The sequence below is a fragment of the Streptopelia decaocto genome (genome assembly GCF_964273445.1).
Source record: "Streptopelia decaocto genome assembly, chromosome: 4".
Lineage (NCBI taxonomy): Eukaryota > Metazoa > Chordata > Aves > Columbiformes > Columbidae > Streptopelia > Streptopelia decaocto.
In genome coordinates, this window is record NC_138658.1 from 19518632 (window position 1) to 19545079 (window position 26448).

Here is a 26448-nt window from a genome sequence, read left to right on the forward strand (position 1 = left end):
ACCCCAGAGTTTATTAAAAGCTTCCTTAAAACACAAAAAATAGCAATATAACTGAAATGTTAATCAGCTGTCTTAATGTTATGATGTATTTGGAGCAAGTATAACATCACCAGCCTTCCAATTCTAACCCCTGTAAAAATTAATTTTTATAAATATACTAGCAGAAAAATGAATAGAAAATAAGTTCTACCACTGTAAGTGAGGCTGCTGGAAGTAAAAGTTGATAGTGTTAAAGCATAAACATACCCAGTCAATTCTCCATCAAAGGTTTCTGTAAAATACACCTCCCCAGTTGGCTTTGGAGTCTGGTACACAACCTAAAAGACAGGTACAGATACATACTCTAACATAAATCACAAATTTTCATTTGAAATATGCTACCATAGTGTATCACAGTCCACCCAGACAGACCACCAGAAGCATCTAGCAGCATAAAACACCTTTCCCCACCACCATAACCCCTCTCATTTCTAGAGTCTGGGCATGCCCCTCTAAGAGCGAGCAATTTCACATCTGTGAATTTTAAAAATTGCTCTCTGTGTTCAAAGCGCATAATTAAAGTACTGTTACACATCTTATGTCTAACAAAACCCCAGAAAATGTATTGAACTCGCATCAGCTCTCTGCTTCCTCCCTATTTCTTTCTATACATATTTTCCGTTCTTCTGTTTTCCCGTCTTCTTGGCATGTTACAGTTAGGCTACACAGTAAAAATTTAAGTTGAAAAAATAATTTATTAATATCACCCACATCTATTACAAAGTAAAGCATAACAAATGCAGAAAGATTTTCTGGGAATAAAGACAGTGTCAAAAGGCAGCTCTGACTGACAAAATCAAAAAACTGGTCTAAAGTAAAAATCTCAGTAAGATCAAGATCTTACTTAGAATTGGCATGTTAGGACTTATAACAAAAGGTTCTGTACCCAGATCGAAGCACAGACTAGCAAGATCATCTTCATGACTATCCACTAGAGGTAGGAGATCTGATTTTGCACTTTGGCCTAGTATTATAGAGTCATTCATTAAGCTTGTTCTACATGTCATACACAACATCTGAAAAACATACACTGGTAGGTTTGACACTCAGTTGTTGACTACATGTTAACTTGCTCTTTTTTATAATAAATGCATTTATCTAACAATTTCTCTACTAGTTATAACTATGCATCTTATAATTAAACAAACTGTAACTAAAGACATCTGTAATGTTACCTCTAAGGAAGATTTTTCTCTGTCAACATCAGCTTCTTGAGATTGCTTGTCAAAATCCTCTACTTCAACATCTGCATCCAGATGGTCTTCATTTTCAATTTCTGCAGTTACTGAGCTAATTATCAGGACACCCACACACAGCCAGTCCCACTGGAAGTGCATCCTGGTTATCTGAAAAACTGAGAGTTTCAAGTTTTACGTATGTTTCCAAGGATATTATCAATACTACTTCAATTTCACCCAACTTTACCTACAAGAGAAAAAACACATTAAAATAATAAAAAAGACCATAAATTATTGCCACTACAGTATTTCATTTGAAGAATTTCTTACTACACAGCCCTGACTCAGACTCTTTTCAGACTCTTTTTCCCCTTCCTCTTCTCCCTAAGGAAGTGCTTGTAGCCTGTTCCCTTATCTTGCCAGGCCACAAATCTACTAAGAATTTGAATGCAGTATACACGCATTTCTAAGAAGACTGCTTTTATTTTTTTCTCATCCCTTAACAATCTGAACAAGTAATCAAATTGAATCAACCTCTACAGTGTAGCAAAAAATAACATCCCCTTCATTAGGGAAAATAAAATTGATAGATTTAGGATGTATTATTATCATCCACTGCCAGAATTGCTCATTTGTATTTGGCTTTTCTTCCAGTGTCTATGTTTAGATGAGTGCAGAGTTTATATCAACTCCAGGTATAAGTGTCAAAAGAAACTATAAGATTGTTTCAGAAAACATTTTCTTTTTCAAAATTATCCAATAGTGCAAAAGTTTAATCTTAAATGTTAATCTTAATGTTAATCTTAAATCTTAAATCTTTCTAATTTCAGGGAAAACTGAAATTCTCTAATCTGTGTAAGTATGAATGTCAATCACAGGTAACTACCTCAGCCTCTCAATCTAATTAATCTTCTGCAAAAAATAAGAGCTTGTTGCCCAAGCAGTTTTCGCTTTGTATCTGTAACACATACAAATCCAGTTTTATGTTAGAGTATCCAGTAGTTCGGAGCAGTGTAGTATCAAGCATGTGCTTGTGCAGGTTTCCTCAATAGTCTCACCAAAAGTGTTTCTTTCTGAATTTATTTTTGTCTGCATTTGGAAATAAAAGGAAGACAGATTCTAGACACCACTGTGTATGTGTTTATCCTTTGGTTCTTATGAATTTCTATCTGCAGGAAGTTTTAAAAGAAAGACAAATACTGATATTTAGTTTGCTATTGTAAGACATTTTCAAACCTTGCATTACTTTTAGACACTACTAGTTATATTAAATATTCTGCTACTGATGTGCTTTCTGTGCCTGAGAAGGGGGTCACCATCTTAGTTGTATCATTGCTCTTTAAAGATTAAATTGTTTGTCTACCACTTAATCCTAAATATTCCAGCAATTCAAGATACCACTGGAAGTGAGAGACTCTTTCCTCCTGGCTTTATCAGATTTGCTAAGCAATTAAAACATTAGAATCACACCGATAATTATTTTTTATTTAGTTTATAACATCTGCAAGTGCTGTCAAGCAATACATATAGAGATCAAACAGAATCAGGACAAAAAAAAACCCCATGTCCCAGTATGACTGTACTACAAATGTCCAAAAAGGAAACTAATTATTTTTTCCTTATTCCTCTTAAGATCTGCTAATTTTAATATTGTCTGTACTGATTATATTTAGAGCCAAAACCCAGAAGTACCATAAAGCAGTGTTTCACACACTTGTACTATGCCAAGTAGGAAATCATCAAAAGCCTCTCTTCTTGAGACAAACACCTACTTCACACAAAACTACATTATGTTACGATTCTTTTTCTCTCACCCACTATTATACACAATCCATATCATTTTTTGTGGGACTTTTCACCCTGCCATGTATTTTGCTTAAGGATGCCAAGTCTACGGTTTCCTCTTTTTTCAGTTATTAATGCAGTGATACATCTCAAAAGTTATCTGCAATTTTTTGCTATTTTTTTTCTCTATATATATTTTTTTAATAGTTAAAAACTACAGATAGTGTTCATTCATGGACCTCCTTGGCCAGTTCTAGAACTTAAAATAATTCTGTCTTGAACATGCAAAGTCATTCAGTTTATCATACATGAACATTCAATCTTACGGTGTGCTTTGGAACACCTTCGTCTGGAGGCTATCACACTTGGTTTTATCACACCCATTTTCTTGTTCTTAATCATCACATTAAGACAAATAGTTGAAGAATTTCACATCAATATCTTATGTGACACCTTAGCTCAAGTGGCATATATTAATCAAGTATTAGAGTTGCTTTTTCAGCATAAAGTTTGCCAACCTGACTCTAGCAAGTTTGTAATGCAGGTGGTCTCCTCCTCCTACAGCAGATGAAGAGACACATCTTTGTCAATAGATTTCAGATGTATTTTGTGTACAATACAAAATGCCTTCCACTTACATAGCTATAGTTTACTGTAATTAGCCACATCCACTTTTGTTCCATACACAATTAGGGGCATCCAAGCAATCAGACTAGTAGAAACTCCAAAGAGTTTCCTTTTAAAACCCCTGATGCTTTCAACATGTTAAGCTTTTTTCTTCATTCATGCTGAGTCTTATCTCTATTCCTGGATCCTAGCCTTGGTTATTCCTAATTTAATTTAATCTTCAATTACAACTCTTACTTTTCCCTTCAAGAAGAGAAGGCATACTCTTTTGACCAATCTCAATTTAAAATAGTCCCAGAAACACTGAACTATATTATGAAGAACAATTACAATTCTCAATTGCTAGGCAAAGATGGTTTCAAACAAGACCATCACATCTTTTACTTTTGTGAACTCCAAGAGCACTACAGTCTTAAAATGTAAAATAAACCTTACAACTAAGCCGAAGAGTTTCTGGTCTCAAAATACACCTACACACTACACATTTAATTATCTTTAAAACCTAATGAACCTTCCTAATTAACACATGAAGATCTATAAAAAAAAAAAAAAAAATTCTTATTCTTTCCCCAAGGTGAGCATAAAAACAAGCTAGGAGGATTCCCACTGTTAAAAGTTCCTCAGCAGAACAAAGCAAGTTATCAGAGTCTATAGCAGACTCACACAAACACCAAACACAACTGCTAGCAGTCTTACCCTAAATACCAAAGACCAGTGACTTCCAAATAATCTTTTAGTAAGCTAGAGCAAATAAGTAGTTGTAAAACCATATATTTGGACAGTAGTTTAAATTAGGAATGTGATATAGCTATAGTATGACCCATGAGAGAACTGCACAGCCGTTCTTCAGTCTGAAAAGCTGTAATCATAGAAGCTGAGTCATAGAAATTTATCCAGTAATAATTATACCTCCAAAACAGGATTCCAAATTATTCCTTTTGGGATCATCAGCTTATATTCAGCTTTCTATAGATAAACATATTGACAAATCCATCTATATGTATAACTAGATTCTATGAACTTCAGACCTGTAATTTGAAACTTTTTTTTTTGCACAACTTGGTTACTCTTTACCATAGGAACATGGGTAACAGCACATCTACAAATCCAAAGAGACATTTGAGCCAGCAGTACTATTGTACAGCAAGCTCTTGGGACCAGCAACAGTGCTGCAACATTAACACAATACTGCAACTAAAGTAACAAGCCACTGTTTCTGAGACAAATATTATTATTTAAGAAAGACAACAGACAGAAATTGAAATAATATTCTGACTGGATATTACACTTTCTCTCCCTGCCACGAGGGCAGGCAAGCCGTGATATAGACTGCCTAGTCTTAGTCCTCAGGGTTTTCCAAGACTGCCTGGCCAAAGCTTTGAGTGAACTGAACTGCCCTCAGATCTGACCCTCCTGTGAGCAGCAGGTTGGAGTTGAGACCTCCTGGGGTCCCTTCCCACCTGAATGATTTCATTTCTACAGACGGTTGTGCAGAGCAAGTATGTCAATCTTCAGACCTCTGCACCATGGTCTTTTTGTGTATTCTGCACATGCCATTAGATTATTAGCATTGTTAGGCCATCTCAAACAGAACTAAATTGAGGTCTGGACCTTTCAGATTATTATTATTACTCTTTCCCTTGGACTTCTAAGAGGGTCATGCCTTTTTCATGAAATTGTCCAGTCTCAAGCAGAGAGGGAGTAAGACTGCCATTAACAGCCTTGCACACTCAGATGTCTAAAGCTCCTGCATCCAGTACCAGCACATGGGCCCTTCCTAAGGCCAAATACCAGCTCCACCCAGGGCAATGGTTTCCCCTCTATTCCTTCTTCCATCCATAACCATGTGCTGCCTTATTGCTCCCCCATACAGCTGCAATGACATCAATCTGAACCAAGACAGCATCCAGCTGAAACTGTTCTGTGAAAAGAACCCAGGAGCCCTTATACAACTTTTTATTTTTCCTTTATTTTGCCTGAAAATTGTACTTGCCTATCTTTTGCCCAAGCGCTAAAAACAACACTGTAGCCTTTTCAAGCTGTTTTATAGCTACAGTTAGCTGAAGTACAACCTCCATGAAGGCGTTATTTGCCAGTTAAAAGAGCGTCAGTCGAGCGGCCACTCGCTGCTCGGGCAGTGCCCAAAACGAACCCGCATTTTATAAGGAAAACCGCGAAAGGTGCGCGACCGCCGCAGCACCGACCCCGCGCTCCTCCTGAGGCGGCTCTCCTCGTGTGCGGGGCCGGGCCCCAAAACCCACAGCTCACCCACAGGGCCCCCGCCGCCGGCCGGGAGAACCGGGGCCGCCACAGCCTAACGGCCGGTAACGGCCGGCGCGCGAGGAAGCCCCGCGCGAGCGGAGGAGCGAGCTGGGGAGCCGCTGACCGCCTCCCCCACGCCACACACGCAGCGCCGGCCGAGCCGCCACCCACCCTCCCACAGCCACCGCGGGGCCAGGCGGCCGCCACTCTCCCCCTGCCCTAGTTATCAAACACCGCGGCACGGACAGCAGCCGCTCCGCGCCGACGGCCAGCCCCCGCGCTGGGGGGTAGGGGTGAGAAGCGGGCGCAGCGGCAGGCCCGGCAGACCCCCCGCCCGCAGCGACAGGATTTACCGGCGGTGAAATCCGCTCCGCGCCCCGCTGGCAGAACCCGGCCGCTCTTCCCAGAGCATCACCGGCCGCGCATGCGCAGCATATCCTCCTGCGCTCCCGGGGATGCGGGCGCCGAGGAGCAGGTGCTGCCGCTCGCGCCCCTGCGCCCGAGCCAATCAAAGCGCAGCAGGCGCGGCTCTGCCCAATCCGCACACACACCGCGACCTCACCGAGCCGCCTCGGAGTACGTGCGGGAGGGAGCGGACAGGTAGCCCCGCCAATCGAAGGCGCCCCTCCGTGCCGCGCCCGCCAATCGCGGCTCAGTCCGCGGCTGCCTGCCTCCCCGCACGTGGTGCCCGAGCCAATCGCCCGGCAGCCCCTTCCCAAGCTGCCCCTCGGCTTCGCAGCGGCGACGCCATTCGAGTCCGCGCCCGCCCGGCAGCGGCTGCCCCTTGGCCTGCCCAGCATGCACTGCAGGGATCACCAACCAGAGCAGCCGTTACAGGCATTCTGACGGATTCTCTCAAAAGCCTCACCCGGGCCTGCTGAATGCAGGACGTTACCACCCCCAGGAGCTTTCTGGCTCGGGCCAAATTGTATTAATTCTTTATGTGTGTCCAATTTATGAGCTTTTAAAACATTACCGGTGGCACTGATACATGAAACGCGCAGGAGGGGCCCGAGACAAAAGCGATTCCTCGAGGGATCACGAACAGGCTGCTCTGAAGGGAGATGCAGAGGGTAGCACTGGATGCGAAGGGACTGCAGAATTTAACATTTCTGCTTACTGCTGAGTTAATTGTTAATATTCTTAGCCGTTCATTGTAAGGCATCTATGAGAGATGTACCTGGAATCTTAATGTTTACGCAAATAACAAAAAAACACACCTCACAACCCAAAACGGTCTCAGAGAAGACAGTTTGTGTGACCAGTAATACAACTGACAAATGGGCAACTTCTGAGTAATAGAAAAAGTAAATGTTGGGGAAAATTGGGATCTGTGTATGGGACACTATTGCCTTCACACTTACTCAAACATAGGAGAGAGAAGATTTTCAGTTCAATAAGCAAATACCTCTTCAACTTTGGATTAAATAGCTCCTAATTAATTTTAATTGATATTTCTGTTAAGAGTTTAGACTCAGTGTACATTTAGCACCCATTACCACTTACTAACTCAGTAGATGTGTACTTGTATTAAGCTGTGCAAAAAGTCATAGTAACACTGAGATTACGGGCCCAGTTAATTAAGGAAAATAAAACATTTTAAAAAACAGTAAAGCCAAGTTCGTAACTGCCTTTTGTATTAGAGACAAACGTTAGCATTCCCATTTCAAAGATCCTGCAGAGTATTTAAGACAAGAATGGAGACACATCATACAGATAAATGAATAACTATGCTCCAGTGAAAATCAAGATGGGTTGAATAAACTATCATTAATATTGAATTAGCTTGAAAAATGTGCTTTCTTCCCGCACAGGCATTTAACCTCATTACGTACACGTACAATGAGCCTGAGGTAGTCAATATTCTCAAGACTATGTTTTAAACCACATGAAAGTACCGAAGTAAAATTGCTTGGTGACCTGGTACAGAACCTGAAACTACTTTCATAGTTGTTTTCTGCCTTATGCTTACTGCCTTTGTTCTGTAAGTTACACTCGCAACACCTACACTGCAACCACCAGTGACCTGTGAGGCTGGAGGGTGCTCCTCATCCCCTGCATCCTCTACCTGAACTGAAGCTTTCCCTCTTCACCACCTTTCAGCTGGCCTCCAAACCGTGGCGTGCGGAGGTGCCTGCGGGTTATGTGCACAGGATTATTAAATAAATGGAAAACCATAGACAGGCAGGGTGGGAAGGAAGCCACACGCCTTCTGCAACCACTCCTTGCCTTACAGAGCCTGTTACAAACAAACCCAGATATTTCAATTGCCAGTGGTGGTTATTGCTATTCACAGGCAGAAGTATTTAAGTGTACTTCCCTTACACTCCATGACATTTCCCAGGGCAGTAACGCTTACTATTTGGCTATCGCTTTTCATTGAAAATCCTCTCACGACACTCCTCCAGTCTCACAGTGGAGCTGTGGTTCTGTGGACTGTGCAGGGAACCCTGCACTCCACACAGCACCGGGAAGGATGGGCACTAAGCAAAATTTTACTTAACAGTGCACATGCAACCATTCATTATCTACAATTTCAACAACCAAAACCTCGTTTACATCAAAGTGATGGAAAGTGTATTCTCTGATTGAAATGGCTATGTAAAATACATAAAAATAGAAACAGAGCGAATGAAGCACAAAGCTGGCAGTGCAGAATGAAAAAAAAAAAAAATTTACAAAAGTCTAGTCACTTCGCAATATAATCTCAGGTATCCCAACGAGCTTCTTTGAAATCACATTTCAACAGTTAGAGTATAATCTCATTTCACTGTTAAAATAAGAGGTTTTGGTAACAAAAACTATTATCTTAGTATTTTATGTGTTTTCACTAATAAATAATCAACCCGAAATTTCCCCCTATACAGTGACACTTCCCCGTAACAAGTCAGTGTAAGGCAGCCTGAATGTAGACACTGCTCCCAGCTTGTGACTCTGTTGCAGGGAAAGCAATGGCAAAAGAAGATTTAACTTTTTAATACATCACACACTTAATTAGTAAAACATTCTATAAGAAATACTCTTTCTACTTGTGGCAGAATGCAACCTCCCTCTCTCCCCCAGTTTGGAAGGAGTAGGCACATCTCCCCCTTTCTCTGCTACTTGAGGCTAACAGCTGCTTTTGTGTGGCCCAGAGCACACTAGCCAGGCCCATTAGGAGAAGGGAGTGCCGAGCCGCTGGGCACCCACAGGCAGTGTGGGGGATGTTTGGAAGGCTTCAGGGGCACCCACAGCCAGTGTGGGGGGTGCAGAGAAGCTTCTAGATTGCCTCCAGCCAGGTCTGATCAGATAAAAAACAGGATTCTCGTCGGCGACTCCGCCCATTGTCGTGGGTCCCTCGGAGCACGAGCTTGGGCACTGCCGCCGGGAGCCACGGGCCCCCCCGCTCCCCGGGACTGAGACTCCGCTTGCCTCGCCGCCACGTGTGTAAGTAAAACGTCTCGCAGGATTGCGAGTATATTCATACTTTTCGTGCACATTTGCACATATATTTTCCGTGCACATTTGCATGTGTACTTCAAATTATTTCCTCGCACAATCGCGAGTGTATTTTCCTCCCGTGCTTTCACATAAGCACGTGTAGGATTCCGTGCACACTAGCGCGTGTAAGTAAATTATTTCCTCGCACAATTGCGAGTGTATTATAAATTTACCCTCGCGGAATCGCGAGTGTACACTTCCCGTACTCACTACGAGTGCACGTATCTCTTTTAAAAAAATAATCCTGCACTGTGTTTGGCAACTGTGTGCTTCTCCGGGACCCAGGGCCGGCTCCGGCATTGTTTTGGTGCAGCCACGTGCATGCACACTGTGGACCGCCTGTTGTATTAGTTGCTGCCCCTTCAAATTATTTCCTCAACTGATATCCGAACCTGTATTTAAGTCACTTGTGGAGTGCTAAAACCCTGTTTCTCACTGGTTTAATAAAAGTTGTTGTGGACTCTGTTGTCCCTTAAATTAACCTCGGGGTGCCTCCGTGTAATATTTCGTGACACTACTGTGATTTCTACTTCTTTTGTCTTTTGATGGCAGGCAGAACAGGCCTTACAAGAGCGCAGTTTGGACTACGGAGTTACAGTACACTTAAAAAACTTGCCATTCTGAAGCATTTGACAAGATCCTGAAGATGCAGATATATGAGACACAATGTGGTTTCAGTGGGAGTACTGAAAGTTATGACATGCCAAGAACTGAAGTAAGGCATCAGGACCTACACTTTAATCTGTTTCATAGCCATACAAGTTTCTAAAGCTTTGCAGGGGAAAACAAAACCAAAAATAACAGAAGTGTTCTGTAGGTTATCCGTTGCTTTGCCTTTTTGGGAAGAGACCACTCTACTCCAAAAAAACTCACCACAATTCGTTTTTCCCAAAGATGCTAAAGCGCTTCATGTTAAGAGAGGATGTCTTCAGAGAATTCAATTTTTAATTCCCCAATGCAATCTAAGTTGTATTTTACTCCCTAGTACAAGTTTTTGTGACTAAATGTCATTCGGACTCCTGTACCAGCAGAGAAAAAGCTGATCTGATGGGTGGTTCTGAGCAGGGGCTCTGCCCTTCACATGACAGGTGGTTCAATGCGGAGCCACTGGATTTCCCTTCTGTCCTGAGCTGGACTTTCAGCCACAGCTTTTAAACGATCCATTGGTCTCACTTTAACTCAGCCCTTCCTTTTACTCTAAGTGCTGATGGATAAAGGTGTCCCTCTGTGGATCTCTAAGCACACTGCATTAATTCTTAACCTGCATTAAACTCTTAACCTAGTGCAATATTTGGTCCAAGAAATACATACATACATATATCTAAACACACGTATACAGACATATACATATATCTACACACACATATATATATAGCACCACAGTATATAAAGTATACTGCAAATTATCAAATATTATTAGAGGTGGTCTTTAAAAAAATACCCTTCTGAACTGTTTTAATGTAAAAAAATGAATTTCATCTCATTCTAATTAAAAATACTCTTGCATTAAGAATACAGTTCAACACACTTAATACAAATCCCTGCAAAAGTGTACAGTGAAGCTGATTTCTCACTGTCTGCTCTTTAGGATGCAAGGCACGTGCAGGAGAACGATGGTGCAGGTGTGCTTCAAGTCCTAAAGAAGTGATACAGGAGATGAAAACTGTGTCCTTTATATTTCTCGAAATGTCCATATTTTTAGTTCTGGTGAAACTTACCATATTTTTATGCTTCAGTCCCTGAGACAGCCTGTATCGCCTTTTCAATGGTTTATAATAATATATATTGAATGTTGCCAAACTAAGGTGAGATTTTTACATATGACACCTTAATCAAGAACATTTTATAGAAATTACTAACATAATTAGGTTCTTTATAGCTTTAATCTTATATAAATAATGATTTAATAGTTATCTCAACTCTTTCCTAATACATATTATTAAGAATGAAATGGGTTTGGATTTGTCCTTTTTACCCAGCCAGTGTTTTGTTGTTGTAAGCTGGATTTTCAAACAATCTAGCAAGCCGCACTTCAAAAATGTATTTTTTTCACTTTTCAGATGTCTTGATAAGTACCTGAAAAAAAAAAACGTACATTGTTTTCTAAAATCTACTGAAGCATTATCTAAGACATGAGCTTTTCCCTCCTTCCACCCATGGCTATCGTTTAAGGCTGTAGTAATTATCTTCAGTGACTTCTGCTGAGTGTTTTCTGCTTAGGGGTTCACACACACTCAGACACTGGGGAGAAACTTGAAGAATAAAATAATCACATGTTCATCTGAAAATGTTTGCATATTATAATTAGTATCCAGGTTGGTGACTGAAAAAGCTAGAAAAGCGTCCCTATCTCCTTTGGTTGGTTTGTTTATCCATGATCCAAATTCCAGTGGCTCTTCTTACAGCACTGCAAAAACTGGAGAATCATCCCATTGGAGCATTTCCAGCACTTTTTCTAGGAAGTAAATGTAACTTTTCCTCTGAACAATTAATACCATTCTTTTCTTGAGTGAGTTTATCCACACAAAACCCCATTCAAAATTAAATTAAAAAATAACTATTATCAATAATATATGGTAGGAGGAACTGAAACTCATTTAATAAATCTTTAATTAAAATGTTTTCATTAACATGCTTACCTCACTAAGTAATGCCCATACAGGAGAATCAGAATTGACTGATAAACGAATAGCCTGTATTTTTCCTATTGACTGATTGATACTGCCTTCTGCAATTCCATTTTCAAAAGCCCCTAAATAAAAAATAAAACAAGACCCGTACAAACATATATTAGAATGAAATACACTTCCACATGAACTTACGCAAAAGTTCTAAATTATGAATCATAAACTAACTACAGGGATACAACATTAGGGAAAAACAAATCTTTCGGACAAGGTCAAATAATAACAACTGAAATATAAAGTTATAAACAAGAATAAGGATTCATTCTTTCAGTTAAAGCAACCAGGAGCTGGAAAAGAATACAAGAAAATAAAGAACCTATAGCTACAAATGTTAAAAAATAAATTTAAATATGTTAGTATTGACAAGAAACTTACAGCCCACATGGTCACATTAAAGAATCTAAAAGACCTTTTCTGATAAGCATGCTTATTTTTAAAAAAATATATTAGGAATCATGGACCAATTCTGATGTATTTCCTCATTAGTTCAATGTTTTTTAATTAACATTGTTAAACTGGCATAAAATCGCTGCAGACAAATGAAAAACAAGCATCCCATGTATGATTCATTTCCTGTCAACCTGCACGTGCAACTGTGAGTTGATGGCATTTTGGTTTGTATCTCTAATTAGAGCAAAACAGCCACAAGGAGGCGGGAGAGAGATGCAAATTAAAGCAGACAAGAAGTGTGGGTGAGGTGAAAGTGGTTCAGGGAGAGAAAAGAGCAATTATGTGGTAGAAGAGACAGAAAAAAGTGGCAAGTAAAGCAGATCTCCCAATAGTCCATTTCTTGTTCAAATAGTGGCATTTTAGTTTAGGTGATAGTAAATAATTTACCTATTTTTAAATATCCATCTTTGGTTGCTGAGTAGTTAAATTTACTTCCATTGTCAATCAGTTCTTTTCTTGGAATTTCCTGTAAAAAATAAAATAATACAATCTCCAGAAGTATTTTCTAGGGCATGATATTTTATGCTGAACATCCTACTTAAAATGAAGTAGCACTGTGTATTACAGTTGAAAATGAGAGACTTACATCAGCCGGTAACACTTCCACGGTAGTGTTAAACAGTTTATCACCAGGGTGCTCAATGTTTCCACTTCTGAAGAAGTACCTGATGATAAAGGTATATTATTTCCAGGTATTTAATACTTTTTAAAAGTTCTGTGGAAGTCATTATTTTGAGTTTTGAAGGAAGGTTTCAAATAACTTGTATTTAATTAGTTGTGGGCTACAGAGAACAGAAATAAGCTTTGAAACTTTCCAATGTGTGAGCAAACCATACTAGAGGCTTTTTATTTTAAACAGAACAGCATTTAAACAATCTTTCTCTGGAACCACAAATGCAAGTGTTCCGCCTTTGCAGTGCTCAAGTTCCAAATAAGTAAACTTTGCAGGCTTAAATGGCCAAGGCAGATCTGCTCTCTGATCTGTTCTTATCATCCTAAGGCCAAGGTGAGATAGACTTCTGGAATTCAATGGCAGCAAAAATCCCTGTTTCTACTAGACAATATACTACATGTCAAGAGAATCCCCCTTTTTATCAATACTGATCTAAATAATCTGCCTTATAGCCAATGAGCAACAGCACTGTCAAAGCAAGAATCAAACTATCATCATTAAGCAAAAACACCTATGAGATTTAAAAAAAAAATCCCTGTTTGATTTTAAAATTCTGGCATTAAAGGTCTTCAGTTTTTAGATTCAAAAAGAGCTAAGGAAATATAAAGCATCAACGTCCCTCCTCTGGTATCAATCAAACAATCAAGACCTAAGAAGACCTCCAAATATTATAGGATTAACTATACCTTTTTACATGTTATCAATGGGATGGGGCTGGGACCAGCCATTAGACAATACCATATGTAAGTTAGCTTCATCCAGTAGAGCTTCCCAGTAATAGGAAAATGCAAAAATATAGGCTACCCAAGTTTCCCAAAGCATAAAACAGTTAATTAACAGCATTGATCACAGAACACTGGTGTTTTTTAGAACAACTGTCATTTAGTGCGGGTTGCTAGATGGAAATACAGACTTTTTTTTTTTTTTTAAATAAATCAGAAATTACAATCTTTGCAGAAATGGGAGTCTCTCAGTTTTATGACTAGTTTTAGGAAGAAGTGTAACAACATGGAAGGAGTTTTCTCTCTGAATAAACCATTACAGAGATATGGTAATTATGGGAATTTGTGCCAGAGACACTCCTGGAACTGTATTTCTTGTTAGGTTAGTTTTAACTCAGATCTGTCCTCCAATCTGACACAGATTGAAGAAACTTTGCTGAACCAGGCAGGACTGCTTCTTTTGGTGCCAATCTTCAATTTGTATTGTTCATAAAGTAAGTTCTTCTGAACAACACTGTCTTAAGCTACAGATGCATCTTCATTTCCAAGAAGCCCAAGTTAAATGATGTGAGAACCGAGTAGACAGTTTCATCATTTAGAGTGAGACAGAAGAAACATTTAAGGTGGAACTTGGCTGTAGATCCAAACACCTGAAGTTCGATGTCTGGCTGTGACTCAGGTGTTCAGGCTCCCACTTCAGGCAGTGGAGATCCACTCAATCCAGTCCGTGAAATGTAGCTACCAACTAGAGAATGAGATGAACAGCTGTCTAGCTTCCACTGACTGCATCAACTAGATCTCTGTCATGTATAGTAGGAGCTCAGACATAAGCCTTTTGTAGACATCTCTACTGTAAACACCTATGTTCAAGTCTATGAGTCTTCAACTGATTCTCACCTTTATTCATTCACTTTTCATTATTTTCTCACAACAGTGATATTCTCTCTTTGTTTTCACCTACACTGTAAGTGTCTGGTCTGGGACACTCTGGGACACGACCTTTGAGCTGACATCACACAAACAGCCTTTCCATTGAGAACTACAGAAACAAAGCTTTCACTGCCCCCATTGATGAAATTAATTCATTAAAACCAAACTCCTTTGAGAATTATCATAAGAGGATGTAAAATATTTAACTAAAGAAATAAAAGGAAAAACATTTAAGAAGCTCTCTAATTACTAAGGAAGAAATGTATTTCAGGAGGGGAATTCAAGAAGGAGAGCAGATAAAGAGCAGATCACGGCTTTCTCATCAGTAACCAGGCTATGGTTTATAAAAACAGTTGAACACTGGTGATTTTGAACCAACTGAATAATTTCCAAACTGCATATATGTAAGCTTCCATGTTCCACATCATGTAATACTTACTTTTCTACTTTTAGTGGCTTTAAAAATGTGAAGCTGAGGTAGTCTCCAGCCACTGGAGCTGAAGCCCAGAAACAGTCTTTTCCTTCATAAACTTTTTCCAAGGTGTATTGCTGGTATATTCTTAGGCTTGTATTCACTTTTGCAGGTGGATTATTATGACTTTTATGTAGCAGATTTTTGCCAAAATCTTTATCCTGTTAAAGAAACATAATTTAAATCATGCAATGGGAAAAAAAAAAGTGCTTCAATATCTTGAATTACTACAGGAAATTTCCAGAAAATAATTACATCACTGTCAAAAAACATACAATCTATTTCTAATTGAAATAGAATATTCATTTCAGTGCAATCACTGAGACTCATTGTTACAGTTTGCAGACAGAGCTGTACTGATTGTTTCTCAGTTGCCTAGATTTATAAATGAACTTCTCCACAGTAGGCTATTTCATTGTTATTTACTGTGCCCTCTGCCAGATAATCTGATTTTGGTCTCTGCTAAAGGCTACACAAACCTCTAGTCTGATCTAATGCAGCCATTTGAATGATCTCGTGACCATTCTAAGTGGGGCCATCAGGACATCCCGGAAGCCTGGAGCTTCATTGCTCTTATCAGATACATGGCAGATCCACTGTTTGCCCTCCAAAATCTCCCCAAAAATGTATGGCCATCATTATAGGCATGTCCTTGTCCTACCATTATGTCTTCTTCTTAATAGTCCCTCGTATTGGGATTGTGGACTATTTGGCCCAAACAAACGATCATAACTGTTTGCGTTTGTAGGGTGCAGAGCACACGAAACCTTGTGTTGTGAAGAGGGTTCCTACATGCCATGAAATGCTACCATGACTGGTACAAGTGTTCAGATTAAACATTCAAAGACATTTGTGCAGAAGCAATGTGCTCCACCTGCAGTTTAGATGCCAGATTAATATTCTCCCCCAAATTTGAGAGCCAACATTATTGGATGTGGAAATGCTGTCTAATTCCAAAGATGCAATTCTTGAAACCGATTTGCGAAACAAGTCAGGACATAAGCATATAATTCAGAGATATGGCGCTAATTTCTTATCCTTACTTTCAAATTCTGTATCTTCCCAGCCAATGATGAATACGTTCCCACATGCTGAAAGAGAGATGGTTTAGCACGGATACGCAACTTTGCCTTTTCCTTTTCACAGTGTATCTGGAAAGAAAGTAAAGGGGAGTGAAGTTTTATTTAAATAAAGAAGAGACAAACAAAGTTCCATATAGAAACTTAATTATGTAGTTGAGGGAATGGGTCTGGGTTTTTTATCCATATTTAAATGCGTAATCTTTAGATTAACAGTTACCTTATTTCAAACACACCGTTTCCAGTGTAGCTCCACTCATGCTGCTATGTAGATATGAAGGTTGAACCACCAGTAATTCAGGGATTTCTGCACTGTATACCAACAATCACACCTCAGAGTAACAAAAATAGACCTCAAATCTGAAACTGACTGATTTTTTTAACTGCTTCTGGCTAATTAAACTATTTTGACCAAAACTGACCTTCCTGAGATAGATTCTGCTAACATTTCCATCTTCGTCATTTTGGCTCTTTCTCCTGTGTTTGAGGGGCTTATAATGTACTATATGTTATGTATATTTTATCTTATAATTACATAAGCCCTTAGATACTGTATTTCAATCCTGATTTTCCAGTGTAGTACACTTTGTGACATGACATATACAAGAGAATTAAATAACTGTAGCTGATATGAATTTCTGAGTTTCTTGATTTTTTAATGATAGCAAATTACTTCTTGAAATGTAATTTTTGCTCTGTATAGAGCATCATAGTTTGATACAGTGACACAAACACACTGCAATAATTCGTGAGACATAATGAAACATAATGGCGTAGAACAGAGCAAAGAGCTAAAATGAGACTCCTTGGGTTGCACTTTTGGTTGGGCCACAAAATCATTGTGTATTTGGAAGACCACTTAACTTCTCTGTATCCCAGGTCTCATGTCTTTAGATTTGGGAGGATAATGTGTTTACCTCTTCAATCAAGTGCTTTCAGTTCTAGAAAAGAAAAATGTTACCTAAACTGTATCAGTGCCTTCTAAAGCTAGAAGTGATGAAGTCTTCACTCAGCTGGCTTAAGCACCAAAATTCATGGGACATTTATGGTTTCTACAGAATTACTAACTGAAAGTTCAAAACCATCTGGAAGGCTAGAAAAAGAACTAGGTATTTTCACGTTTGTCCACAGCAGACATTCAGCAAAACAATGTAAAAGCACAATACATGCAAAGTGATTTATTGGCAGCTGCTTCTTTGAAAAACGCACTGTACTTTTAGTAGAAAAAAAAAAAAAATAAAAAAATTGTGATCTTTCTACTGCAGTTCATGCCCTACAATAATGTAGTCTCTAGCATGTCTCCTTTTATGCTATGGCAGCACTACCAAAAGAGCTACTTGTTGTAGAAGCTGAGAATAATCAGTAGCACAGGACTGGTGTGGGTGGTTCTGCAGAAACTGAGATAAAGCTCCTCATGAAGTTAAGGTTGCCATCTTTGCAGCCTGCTAGTCCCACTACACTTGCTAGATACACACCACTGCATATGATCACAGAACCACGGAATATTTTGGGTTGGAAGGGAACTTTAAAGACCATCTAGTTCTACCCACCCTGCTGCAGGCAGAGACACCTTCCACTGGACCAGGTTGCTCAAAGCCACATCCAGCCTGGCCTTGAACACTCCCAGCGATGGGGCATCCACTGGGCAACAGGTTTCAGTACCTCACCATCCTCACCGTAAAAAGTGTCTTCCTTACGTCCAATCTAAATCTACCCTGTTTCAATTTAAGACTGTTGCCCCTTGTTCTTTATCTTACTTATAAGCCCTGTTTATATATAGAAGGGCTGCAATATGGTCCTCCCAGAGCCTTGTCTTCTCCATTTAGCGACCCCAACTCTCCCAGCCTGTCCTCACAGGAGAGCTGCTCCAGCTCTCTGATAATTTTCATGGTCTTCCTTGGCACCCACTCTAACAGATCCGTGTATTTTTGTACTGGGGATGCCAGAACTGGATCATGATCAGGAGGTAAGTTCACAGGAGGTAAACAATGATGAAGTTTCTGAACCATGCAGAGATCCGATGACTCTGAATGTCACAAGCTATCTTTTTCCAGTGCAGTGAGCAGATGGAGTAGAATCTTGGTATGTTAATACTCAGCCCAGGCTGAAGACATTCGCCAAACACCCATCACCACAGGGCGGTACATAAAAGCCACAAACAGGTGCACCGTTGACCCTCCTGTGAGGCACAGTGTGTGACCACTTGGTGACATTCCTAGTAGCTTGGACAGGGGAAAGCACGAGGATTTTTGTCACCCAGCTGCCTTCTCTGGTGCCTGCAGGCAAGTCCACTGCTTTAATCTGCAGAGCAAAGGAGGAACAGCAGATGGGATCACCATCCTTCTTCCAGCCTCTATTTTCTGCATTCTTATGAGTAGTCCCCATAGGTCATGCCACTGGTCATTCCCACCCAAGGGCAGCACGAGACTGACTTGTCTCAATAGGTTTTTGCTACCCACAGCAATTGAAATTGCAGTTGCAGAAGTGAAACTCCCTAGAAACTGGCTAATACCACCCTGCTTGGGCTTGGCCAGAGCAGACTCCCAGCAGCTGCCTGCCTGCCTGCCTTCCAGGAACACAGCTGCGGTTTAGGCAGGAACCTAAATTAGAGGTACCTAAGGCTCCCTCTGACTTCTACGAGCCAGCCTAACCCATGGAGTAGGATTTCAAAGCTTACTCTTACCTGTATGAAGTGGAAATGGAGACTCCTCTGTCACTACAAAGTGTAAAACCAGAGACATTTTGCTGTCCCCAGGAGTCTCTTCTGCTACACAGTAAAACATGAAGCCTCTTTGTTCCGCTCCCCTCCGTCTCCTGCTCTGCACAACTCTTATCTGTCTCTTCCTCCTTCTTCAGCAGCACTAAACTAACATGTGCAAACACCTGGAGTAGGGACTGGCTACACTAATCAAATAAGAACTCTTGAACCTTGAAAACCAAGAAGGGGTAGAAACTCCAGTCAGTTTGCTGTGGCACAGTGTGTTATACCAGGAGAGCATGAGTAGTGACCAAGACCAAAGACTGGTTGGAGAAAAATGCAAAAGGACCTGAAGAAATACTTATAATTGGGCTCACCTGTAGTGCTAGGAATGGCACCTTTTGCAGTTCAACTGTTTCTTTCCTTTTCAGTAAAAAGTACCATTTATTTCTTTCAATCTACACATTTTTCCCACACTTTTTTCCCAGGCAAACAGCCAAGTTTTTCCCCAGGTAGTATAAGATTTAAAGCAAGACACTTAAGTTCTGCTTCCTAACAGAAAGGAACTGATAAGCAAAATTCAGAACAACTGTGATTGTAAAACTGTATGCTTTACTGACTTTCATATTAAAAGGTCAGCAGAAGGTTACGAATTGTGACAGTCCACTTAGGTTTCACAGGAACACAGAATGGTTGGGGTTGAAAGGGACCTCTGGAGATCACCTAGTTCACCCAGAGCAGATTGCACAGGAATGCAGGTTTACATATTCAGAGTTTTCTTTGGTGCTGTGGGATTGCCTGTGTGATCAGCTGCAGGCAGATGTGAGCTTGCACTGTCCATATTCAGAGCTGATGGAGGCAAGACAGCTCTGTGCAGAAATCTGAATTTCTGTGAGTCAGGCCTCTCCATCTGCACTAATGGGCTCACAGTGCCATACTATGCAGATCTCCACCAGATCTTTCCCCACAAATTCCAAAGCAAGTCAGGTTTGAGAGATTTCTATTCTGCTTTTTGAAAAGAAATCGTTTTGTCACTGAGACTGTTTGAATATTACTTGTGTTCACAAATTCACAGACATACTTACTGCATCCCTTTCTGGATTGCACACTTTAACACAGAGCAGGTGGTCTAGAAGCCAGTCTATGGGTTTATCTTTATAGAACATGAGAAAAAATTCCACTATGAGTGGCAAGTCTTCTGATTTAAACAATTTTCCTGAAAGCAAGACAAGAAATCACATATTCAGATATTGTTATTGCTGTGGAAAGATGACTAGCTTTATGTTTACTCCAGCCTTAAACGCATGGATATTTAGTGGAAATTTCACACAGACTCCAGCCTTGGAGAGCTGCTCATCCTCCAGCTTTCTGGGATTTTAAGAAGATTTCCATCCCATGCCTGGAGATATTCTCACATAGTCAACCAGTTGACTAATAAGGTGTGCAACTATATCCTAATTCCAAACACAAATCTGCCAGTCACATCTATCAGTGTGTCAGATGGAATGAAGTCTGAAAAATTCCTCAAAATGCTAGATGTGCAATCTCACTGGCGATACTATACTGAGTATATTTAAATTAAGACATAGATGTGAAAAATGTTGCTTTTAAAATATTATAACTGTTCATTTAGTTCTCTTGCTATTTTTATTAGCAGAGTTTGTTAGATTTCTTTGTTTGACCTAACATTTAGAAGTGTTATCACAAGTAAACTGAGAACAGAAGAAAAAATATAAAAAATTCTCTACTAAAAATAATAAAAAACTCCTCCCTTTGACCCAGGATGCATGTTCTGCTCTACAGAAGGAAAGGATGCAGAGTTTTAAATAGATTGTTCAAATTTCATTCTTGAAAACTACATGATACAGGGGCACATAGTGCCCTGAAGTAGAACAATTTGCTTCTAATGGGAACCCAGCTACTAGATTCTGTGCTATGGAGACTGCATTAAAAAGACACTTTTAAAGAGCACAAAAAGTACAAGACGTGTGATCTTTCCTGAAGAACCAAGGAAGTTTTAATATGCGAATCCTTCTGTACATTGAAATGTTATTCCAAGTGAGACCTACTCAACCCACACAGCTCCAAATCCAATTCACCCTGCTGATGTCTTAGTAACTTACCAATAAATCCAAGCTGGGAGAACTCAAGAATCATCCACTCTTCAGACTGTTGAGCAGCGAAGTTTTTTATACTTTGAATATAATCAGGTTTGGCTATAATATCATCTTCCAGCTGGGGAAAGGAAGAAAAAAAAAAAAAAAAGGCAGTGAAAAATCAGAAGGCAAGTGGTGGTTTTACTGCTTGCAGAGAGGGTGGTGATGTTGCCACCTGTGACAACTGCCTTGTGTTTGACTGCTGTACGCTGTGTACTGAAGTTGTGCCAAACTACACGGGATCAGTATTCAGCTTTTACACATATCTCTGTTTCAGTATCATTCATTAAATATTTATTTACAAGAGTGACAATAACACCATGAGTGCTTCTCACTTTTCCAAGAAGGAAGGACTTTCTACCCTAAAGAGATCTCACTTAAAAGAAAACTTTAAGCAGGGAGATGGAGGTTAAGGAAGAAGACGGTAGACAGTTTGTACTGAAGTTGTATAAGCCTTGATGAGCAGTGGGAACAAATTGTTTGAAAAGAGAGGCATCTAAAGCAGATGGTTAGAAGCCCTGCAGATTAGCCTGGGCCGGCTTTGTCATACCTAAAAGGTGACCAAGGAGAACTGTGGATGGTTACCAAGACACTAGTAGAAGGCAAGTTGTTTCAGGCAATACAAGTCATATGAAAGAAGGAAGATGCTGTGAAGCACACTGAAGGACAGGAAGGCTGATGCTGAATATATCAGTAGAGCCAGCTAAAGGATACTCAGAAAAGGAGACTGATGTCTGTCAAGGAAATGGGAAAGGCCTTGGCTGAATTTTTGCACAGCCTTTGGAGAAGAATGGGCGATCTGAAAGGGCAGAGGCTGCTCCAGCTGCTAAAGCCAAGGACAATGAGTTCAAACAAGGAGTTCAGAGGTAATGACACAATGAAAATAAAGAAATTGCAGAAATAATTAAGGAGCAAGTAATTCAGGGTTTGAACTTGGTACGGGTGTGAAAAACACAGAAAGAGGAGGAGGAAAATGTTGGAGTGCAGTGTAATGATACAGTTAATTTGATCTGGCGCTTGTCTGGTGGCACTGGCATCTGGTTCAGAAAGCTAAATAGGTAGAAAATGAATGCCATGAAAAAGAAAATTCAGAGTTTCCTGCTGCTTTTGCATCCTTAACTGACTCAGCAGCAAGAGCTTGAGAGAGCAGACCCACAGTTTTTAGCTGAATTTGGCCTCTAGTACAAGTGTATGGCTGGTGGGCGAGAAATATGTTGTCAATGGTGAAATAAGGAGGAAGCAGAACAAAGTTTGAAATAAAAGATTGAGAGATTTGTTTTGACTCAGCTTTTGCTGGTGATAAGATATCAAGAACACATAAATGGAGATGAACTGATCGAGACGAGTGCTTGGGTGCTTATTAGCAGATTCTGAGATCTGGGGACTGAGCTGAAATGACAGTTATAAAAAATAAAATTTAAACAAACAATCAATCAAACAAACAAAACAAAAACCAAAAGCCAAACAGAAACCCCAAACCAAAACAAACAAACAAAAAAAACACAAACAAACAAAAACAAAACAAAACTTGAACTTACAAGGAATCTTGCATAAAATTTAATGAACTAAGAGGAATATTCAGTGGCTAGATGTAAAGGGAGATGAGCAGAGTCTCAGAGAATCCTTGAAAAGAAATTGAGGGGCACCCAGAAAAGGAGAAAAGGCAGAAGGAGGAGTATCTCAAAAACTAGGGAGACCATCATATCAAGAAACACTAAAAGAAGGCACACAAAAGTAGAAAACATGAAAAATACAGAGGCTGCAATGCAAAGCGGGTGTGAATGTCGTTATGAACTGAAAGTCGTTTTGCATAGGGAGAAGGCTGTAACAGTCTTTTCTGAAGCCGACAGTTAAAAGTGAGTTTTAGAGAATGTAGTTTGATATCCTATATAGCCCAGGCCACTAAAAGTTATTTAATTAACCCTGTACTGAGCCCCGTAATTTGCATTCAACTCTGGGAAGTATAGTGAAAGCAGAAACAAGTATTTTAAAGTTCTCTTAGTTTTTTATTAAGAAAACTTCACCAAAAAAAGCCTGAAAGGAGCAGTACTCTGAGATGAGCAGTACTCATCTCAGAGGAAAAAAAAAAGAGAGGCAAAGTAGAAGACATGCTTCAAGTTCAAGTAGAAGAGATGAGATGAGATGACTGATGTGATTTACGAGAGATGAGATGACTGATGTGCTTTATTGCCTTTTTTCAAAGATTATATTTGATCAGCAGGTAAGGTTCATCCACAGTGTAACCCTGTTAGCTTCAATGGACTTCACAAAGTTATTTGCTTAAATCCTGTTTCAGCTGTGTCCTACAATGAGCTTTTACATTATTCAGCAAAGATCTTGCCTGACTCGTGACATCAAGACTAATTAACATACACTTCTTTCAAAATTCAGAAGTTAGTATCAGTTTCTGACAAAACAGTAAATAAATTCTAATCTATTTCAAGTTTTCCCTAAGATTACTGAAGTAAATCTTTGTATCAGGCCAAGGAAAGGGATTTCTGCGTTATTTGCTTTCTATTAGTATAAGGCTTCGAAACAGAGGTAGATTTTAAGCATCTTTATAGCAGAATGTCTTCCTTCTTTTCAGCTGTACTCTAAGGGGAATTTTCACAGCAGACCAGCATCTATGCTAGAGAAGAAGCTGCAGGCTGGACAGACAAATGAAGAAGTGGATATACTAGATAAGAATACGAGGAAAGTATAGTTTCGTTCTAAGAAAATTCTGAATGCAGCCGTAACTGTCATCAGACCATCACAAGCCAGACTTTGCTCCAAATGACACAGTTCAGTCCTTACATCCTGTCCCAGACAAGAAAACACCTTTTTCACATTTCTTTAAAAACACAAATACATAAGTAAGTCATTTCCACGCAAACATGAATGCTTGGAGAACTTTATATTATTATAGAAAGGGACACTGGCAGCACGCTTAACATTTGCCTTCAGCACGTTTCCCATGGCCCGGTGCTCTACTGCACTTAGTCAACTTGGCTAGCGTTCTTAAAAATATACTAAAGTCACAGGAAAGTTCTTCATTTTCCAGTAAATCTAAGTGTTCAGTTGACAGCATTTCTCCTTGTCCACCCATCTTCCGAGTGCCTATGCCAAATTTAAGAACAGACTCTGGGATAGCCCAGCTCAAATAAGTTTGTGTTAAACGCTGACAAGAACTGCATGAGCTGCCTGCTCTCGTGGTCTTCTGCTTCTGGGAATCCTGTGATGTACTTATGTGATGCGGAGTCCGAGGCCTGTTCAAGCAGGGGAAGATCCAGACAAACTTCAAGAACTCAGCAAAATGCTGTTCTGAAATGTTTTAAAACTGTTGACTTTCATGAGCTACATGAAATTTTATGGATCTGTTCCACTACTGAACAGTCATGATACATTTTGGAATCTCTGGTGGTGATTGTTGCCTTTACAGAGTGCAAATTAGCACAAATCTGGAATGATGGCTAAACTTAATCTAACACACTAAATCTTCTAGAGAGTTTAAGATCTGTACCAACTTGCAGTATAACCTTTCCTCCAATGTGATTATACTGGTGTGTTTCCCTGTCTGGAAAGGTCCTTTAAAGTTTTTTTGGTTCATTGTGATCTGAGCTATAACCTGGACCTACCACCACTATTCTGTCTTGCTGCACCAAGTAAAAACACATTAAACTCTGACTTTCTTAACCTAATTAAATAAGGGTGTCATGCTTCAGTTACCATGTTATTCAACCTCACAAATGACAGGAAGGTACAGATAGATTTAATCAAATAGTACCTGGCTGCAGGATATATATAAACACAGAAATATGTGGACACTTGTAAAGAGCACAGGCAAAATACACAGAAAATCACAATAGGTTGCTGTTTTTATTAAGGCCTTTGAAAGAAATTAAAATTGGCAAAGCTAATAATCAGTACAGATGTATTGCAGCTACTTAATGATAAAGTGAACATACCTGTAAATAAAATGTTCCCCTAGGTTGGGCATATAGCATTAAAAAGCTATAATCCAAATTCTGTTTAGTTCTCCACCTAAACATAAGCAGCAAATTCTGATAAGCTTTTTGAGGGGTTTGCAAGAGTTATTTGTATAACAAAAGCATTTCTAATGCTCTACAGTTTTTTCTCTACAGAAATTGTAAGGTTGCGTATGCTAACTTGTTAAGTGAATAAGAAAGGAAGTACTATTTTTTGATCTAAAAATTCCTCTACAATCAGTGTAAACATTTGTGAATAATTTGACTTTCCTATAAAAATTAACAAAGAAAAAAAATGTTATCTGTATCAATGCAGCCAGAAACAAAATGTCTAACAAGTATATTCAAATGACTTAAAGATTCTACTCTTTACACTATGAACAGTAGAGATCAACACACAATCATTATTTAAAGATGTAAAATTAAGTGCTTTTACTGATGAACAGCACAGAAATAGGTTGATAAACTTCATTTTCCAATTAAATGTAAACAGAGATTTTTCTCTACAAAGTACAGTATCTCATTTACCAGAGGATGAAGGTGATGTTTGATAATTCAATGCTAAAAGACTAGAGTGTAATTTATCAGTAATTATCATTAAAGTGTATCTGATTCAAATCTAATAATATGTGAAACTTAAGTATAAGTATGTAAATATGTTTATGCTCTGAAAGATCTAAGGTTTATCTATAAACCTACTATACATGCATACATACATTTGCTGTCAGTACTGCAGCTCTCTTGCTGCCTTGTTGTGGTCGCTTCTGATAAATTAGTTATTGTTCATCAAAAGAAAATTTCTTTCCTCCAATATTTAAATTTTGTTAGGTCATAATCTCAGCCCCAGTGAATTTGAAGCACATGAGCAAATATCATCACCTGTTACAATGTATTATTAACAGTAGCATAAAAAGTCTATGATCACCAAAAGTTGGGTCATTAACACATTAACTACAACAGTAGTTGTTTCTAGTTAGCTAAGGGGCCATAGGGGGTTTCCTTTGTGTGTTCTCAGAGCCTCTCCTGTATCTGTCACATAAAACATTTTCCTATTTTTTCCTTTATGATCAGATTGTCTAGCTTATCACCTCTTGACATTATCCAACTGGTTTAAAACCTGTGGGATGCCTGGTGTCAAGACCCAAAGGAGAAGCCTTTGCTCTCACCCTGAAGCTGATGTGCAGCATAGTTTTTCTCAAGACCCTCTCGTATAATTATTTTTTTTAAATGTACACTTAAGGT

The 26448-nt window shown here is 39.4% G+C and overlaps 2 protein-coding genes across 4 annotated transcripts in view; both read right to left on the minus strand.

Moving 5' to 3' along the window:
- The window catches only part of CLGN (calmegin), a 29668-nt gene extending 23248 nt beyond the window's left edge, over positions 1 to 6420 (minus strand). The window contains exons 1-3 of one of the 2 annotated variants that reach the window (XM_082051480.1): positions 6245 to 6414; positions 1215 to 1393; positions 247 to 317 (exon numbers count right to left, since the gene is read on the minus strand). In XM_082051480.1, coding sequence (XP_081907606.1) covers positions 247 to 317; positions 1215 to 1376 — 233 coding nt within the window. In that variant the 5' untranslated portion in view covers positions 1377 to 1393; positions 6245 to 6414. Of the gene's footprint in view, positions 1 to 246; positions 318 to 1214; positions 1394 to 6244 lie in introns of both variants that reach the window. The other variant, XM_082051479.1, reaches the window with a different exon arrangement.
- A 3667-nt stretch (positions 6421 to 10087) lies between these two features.
- The window catches only part of MGAT4D (MGAT4 family member D), a 36118-nt gene continuing 19757 nt past the window's right edge, over positions 10088 to 26448 (minus strand). For both annotated transcript variants that reach the window (XM_082050348.1, XM_082050347.1), the window contains 9 exons: positions 25186 to 25261; positions 21206 to 21317; positions 20168 to 20298; positions 16349 to 16456; positions 15273 to 15466; positions 13095 to 13173; positions 12896 to 12974; positions 12011 to 12123; positions 10088 to 11447 (listed from right to left, as the gene is read on the minus strand). In XM_082050348.1, the coding sequence (XP_081906474.1) occupies positions 11421 to 11447; positions 12011 to 12123; positions 12896 to 12974; positions 13095 to 13173; positions 15273 to 15466; positions 16349 to 16456; positions 20168 to 20298; positions 21206 to 21317; positions 25186 to 25261 (919 nt within the window). In that variant the 3' untranslated portion in view covers positions 10088 to 11420. The remainder of the gene's footprint in view (positions 11448 to 12010; positions 12124 to 12895; positions 12975 to 13094; positions 13174 to 15272; positions 15467 to 16348; positions 16457 to 20167; positions 20299 to 21205; positions 21318 to 25185; positions 25262 to 26448) is intronic.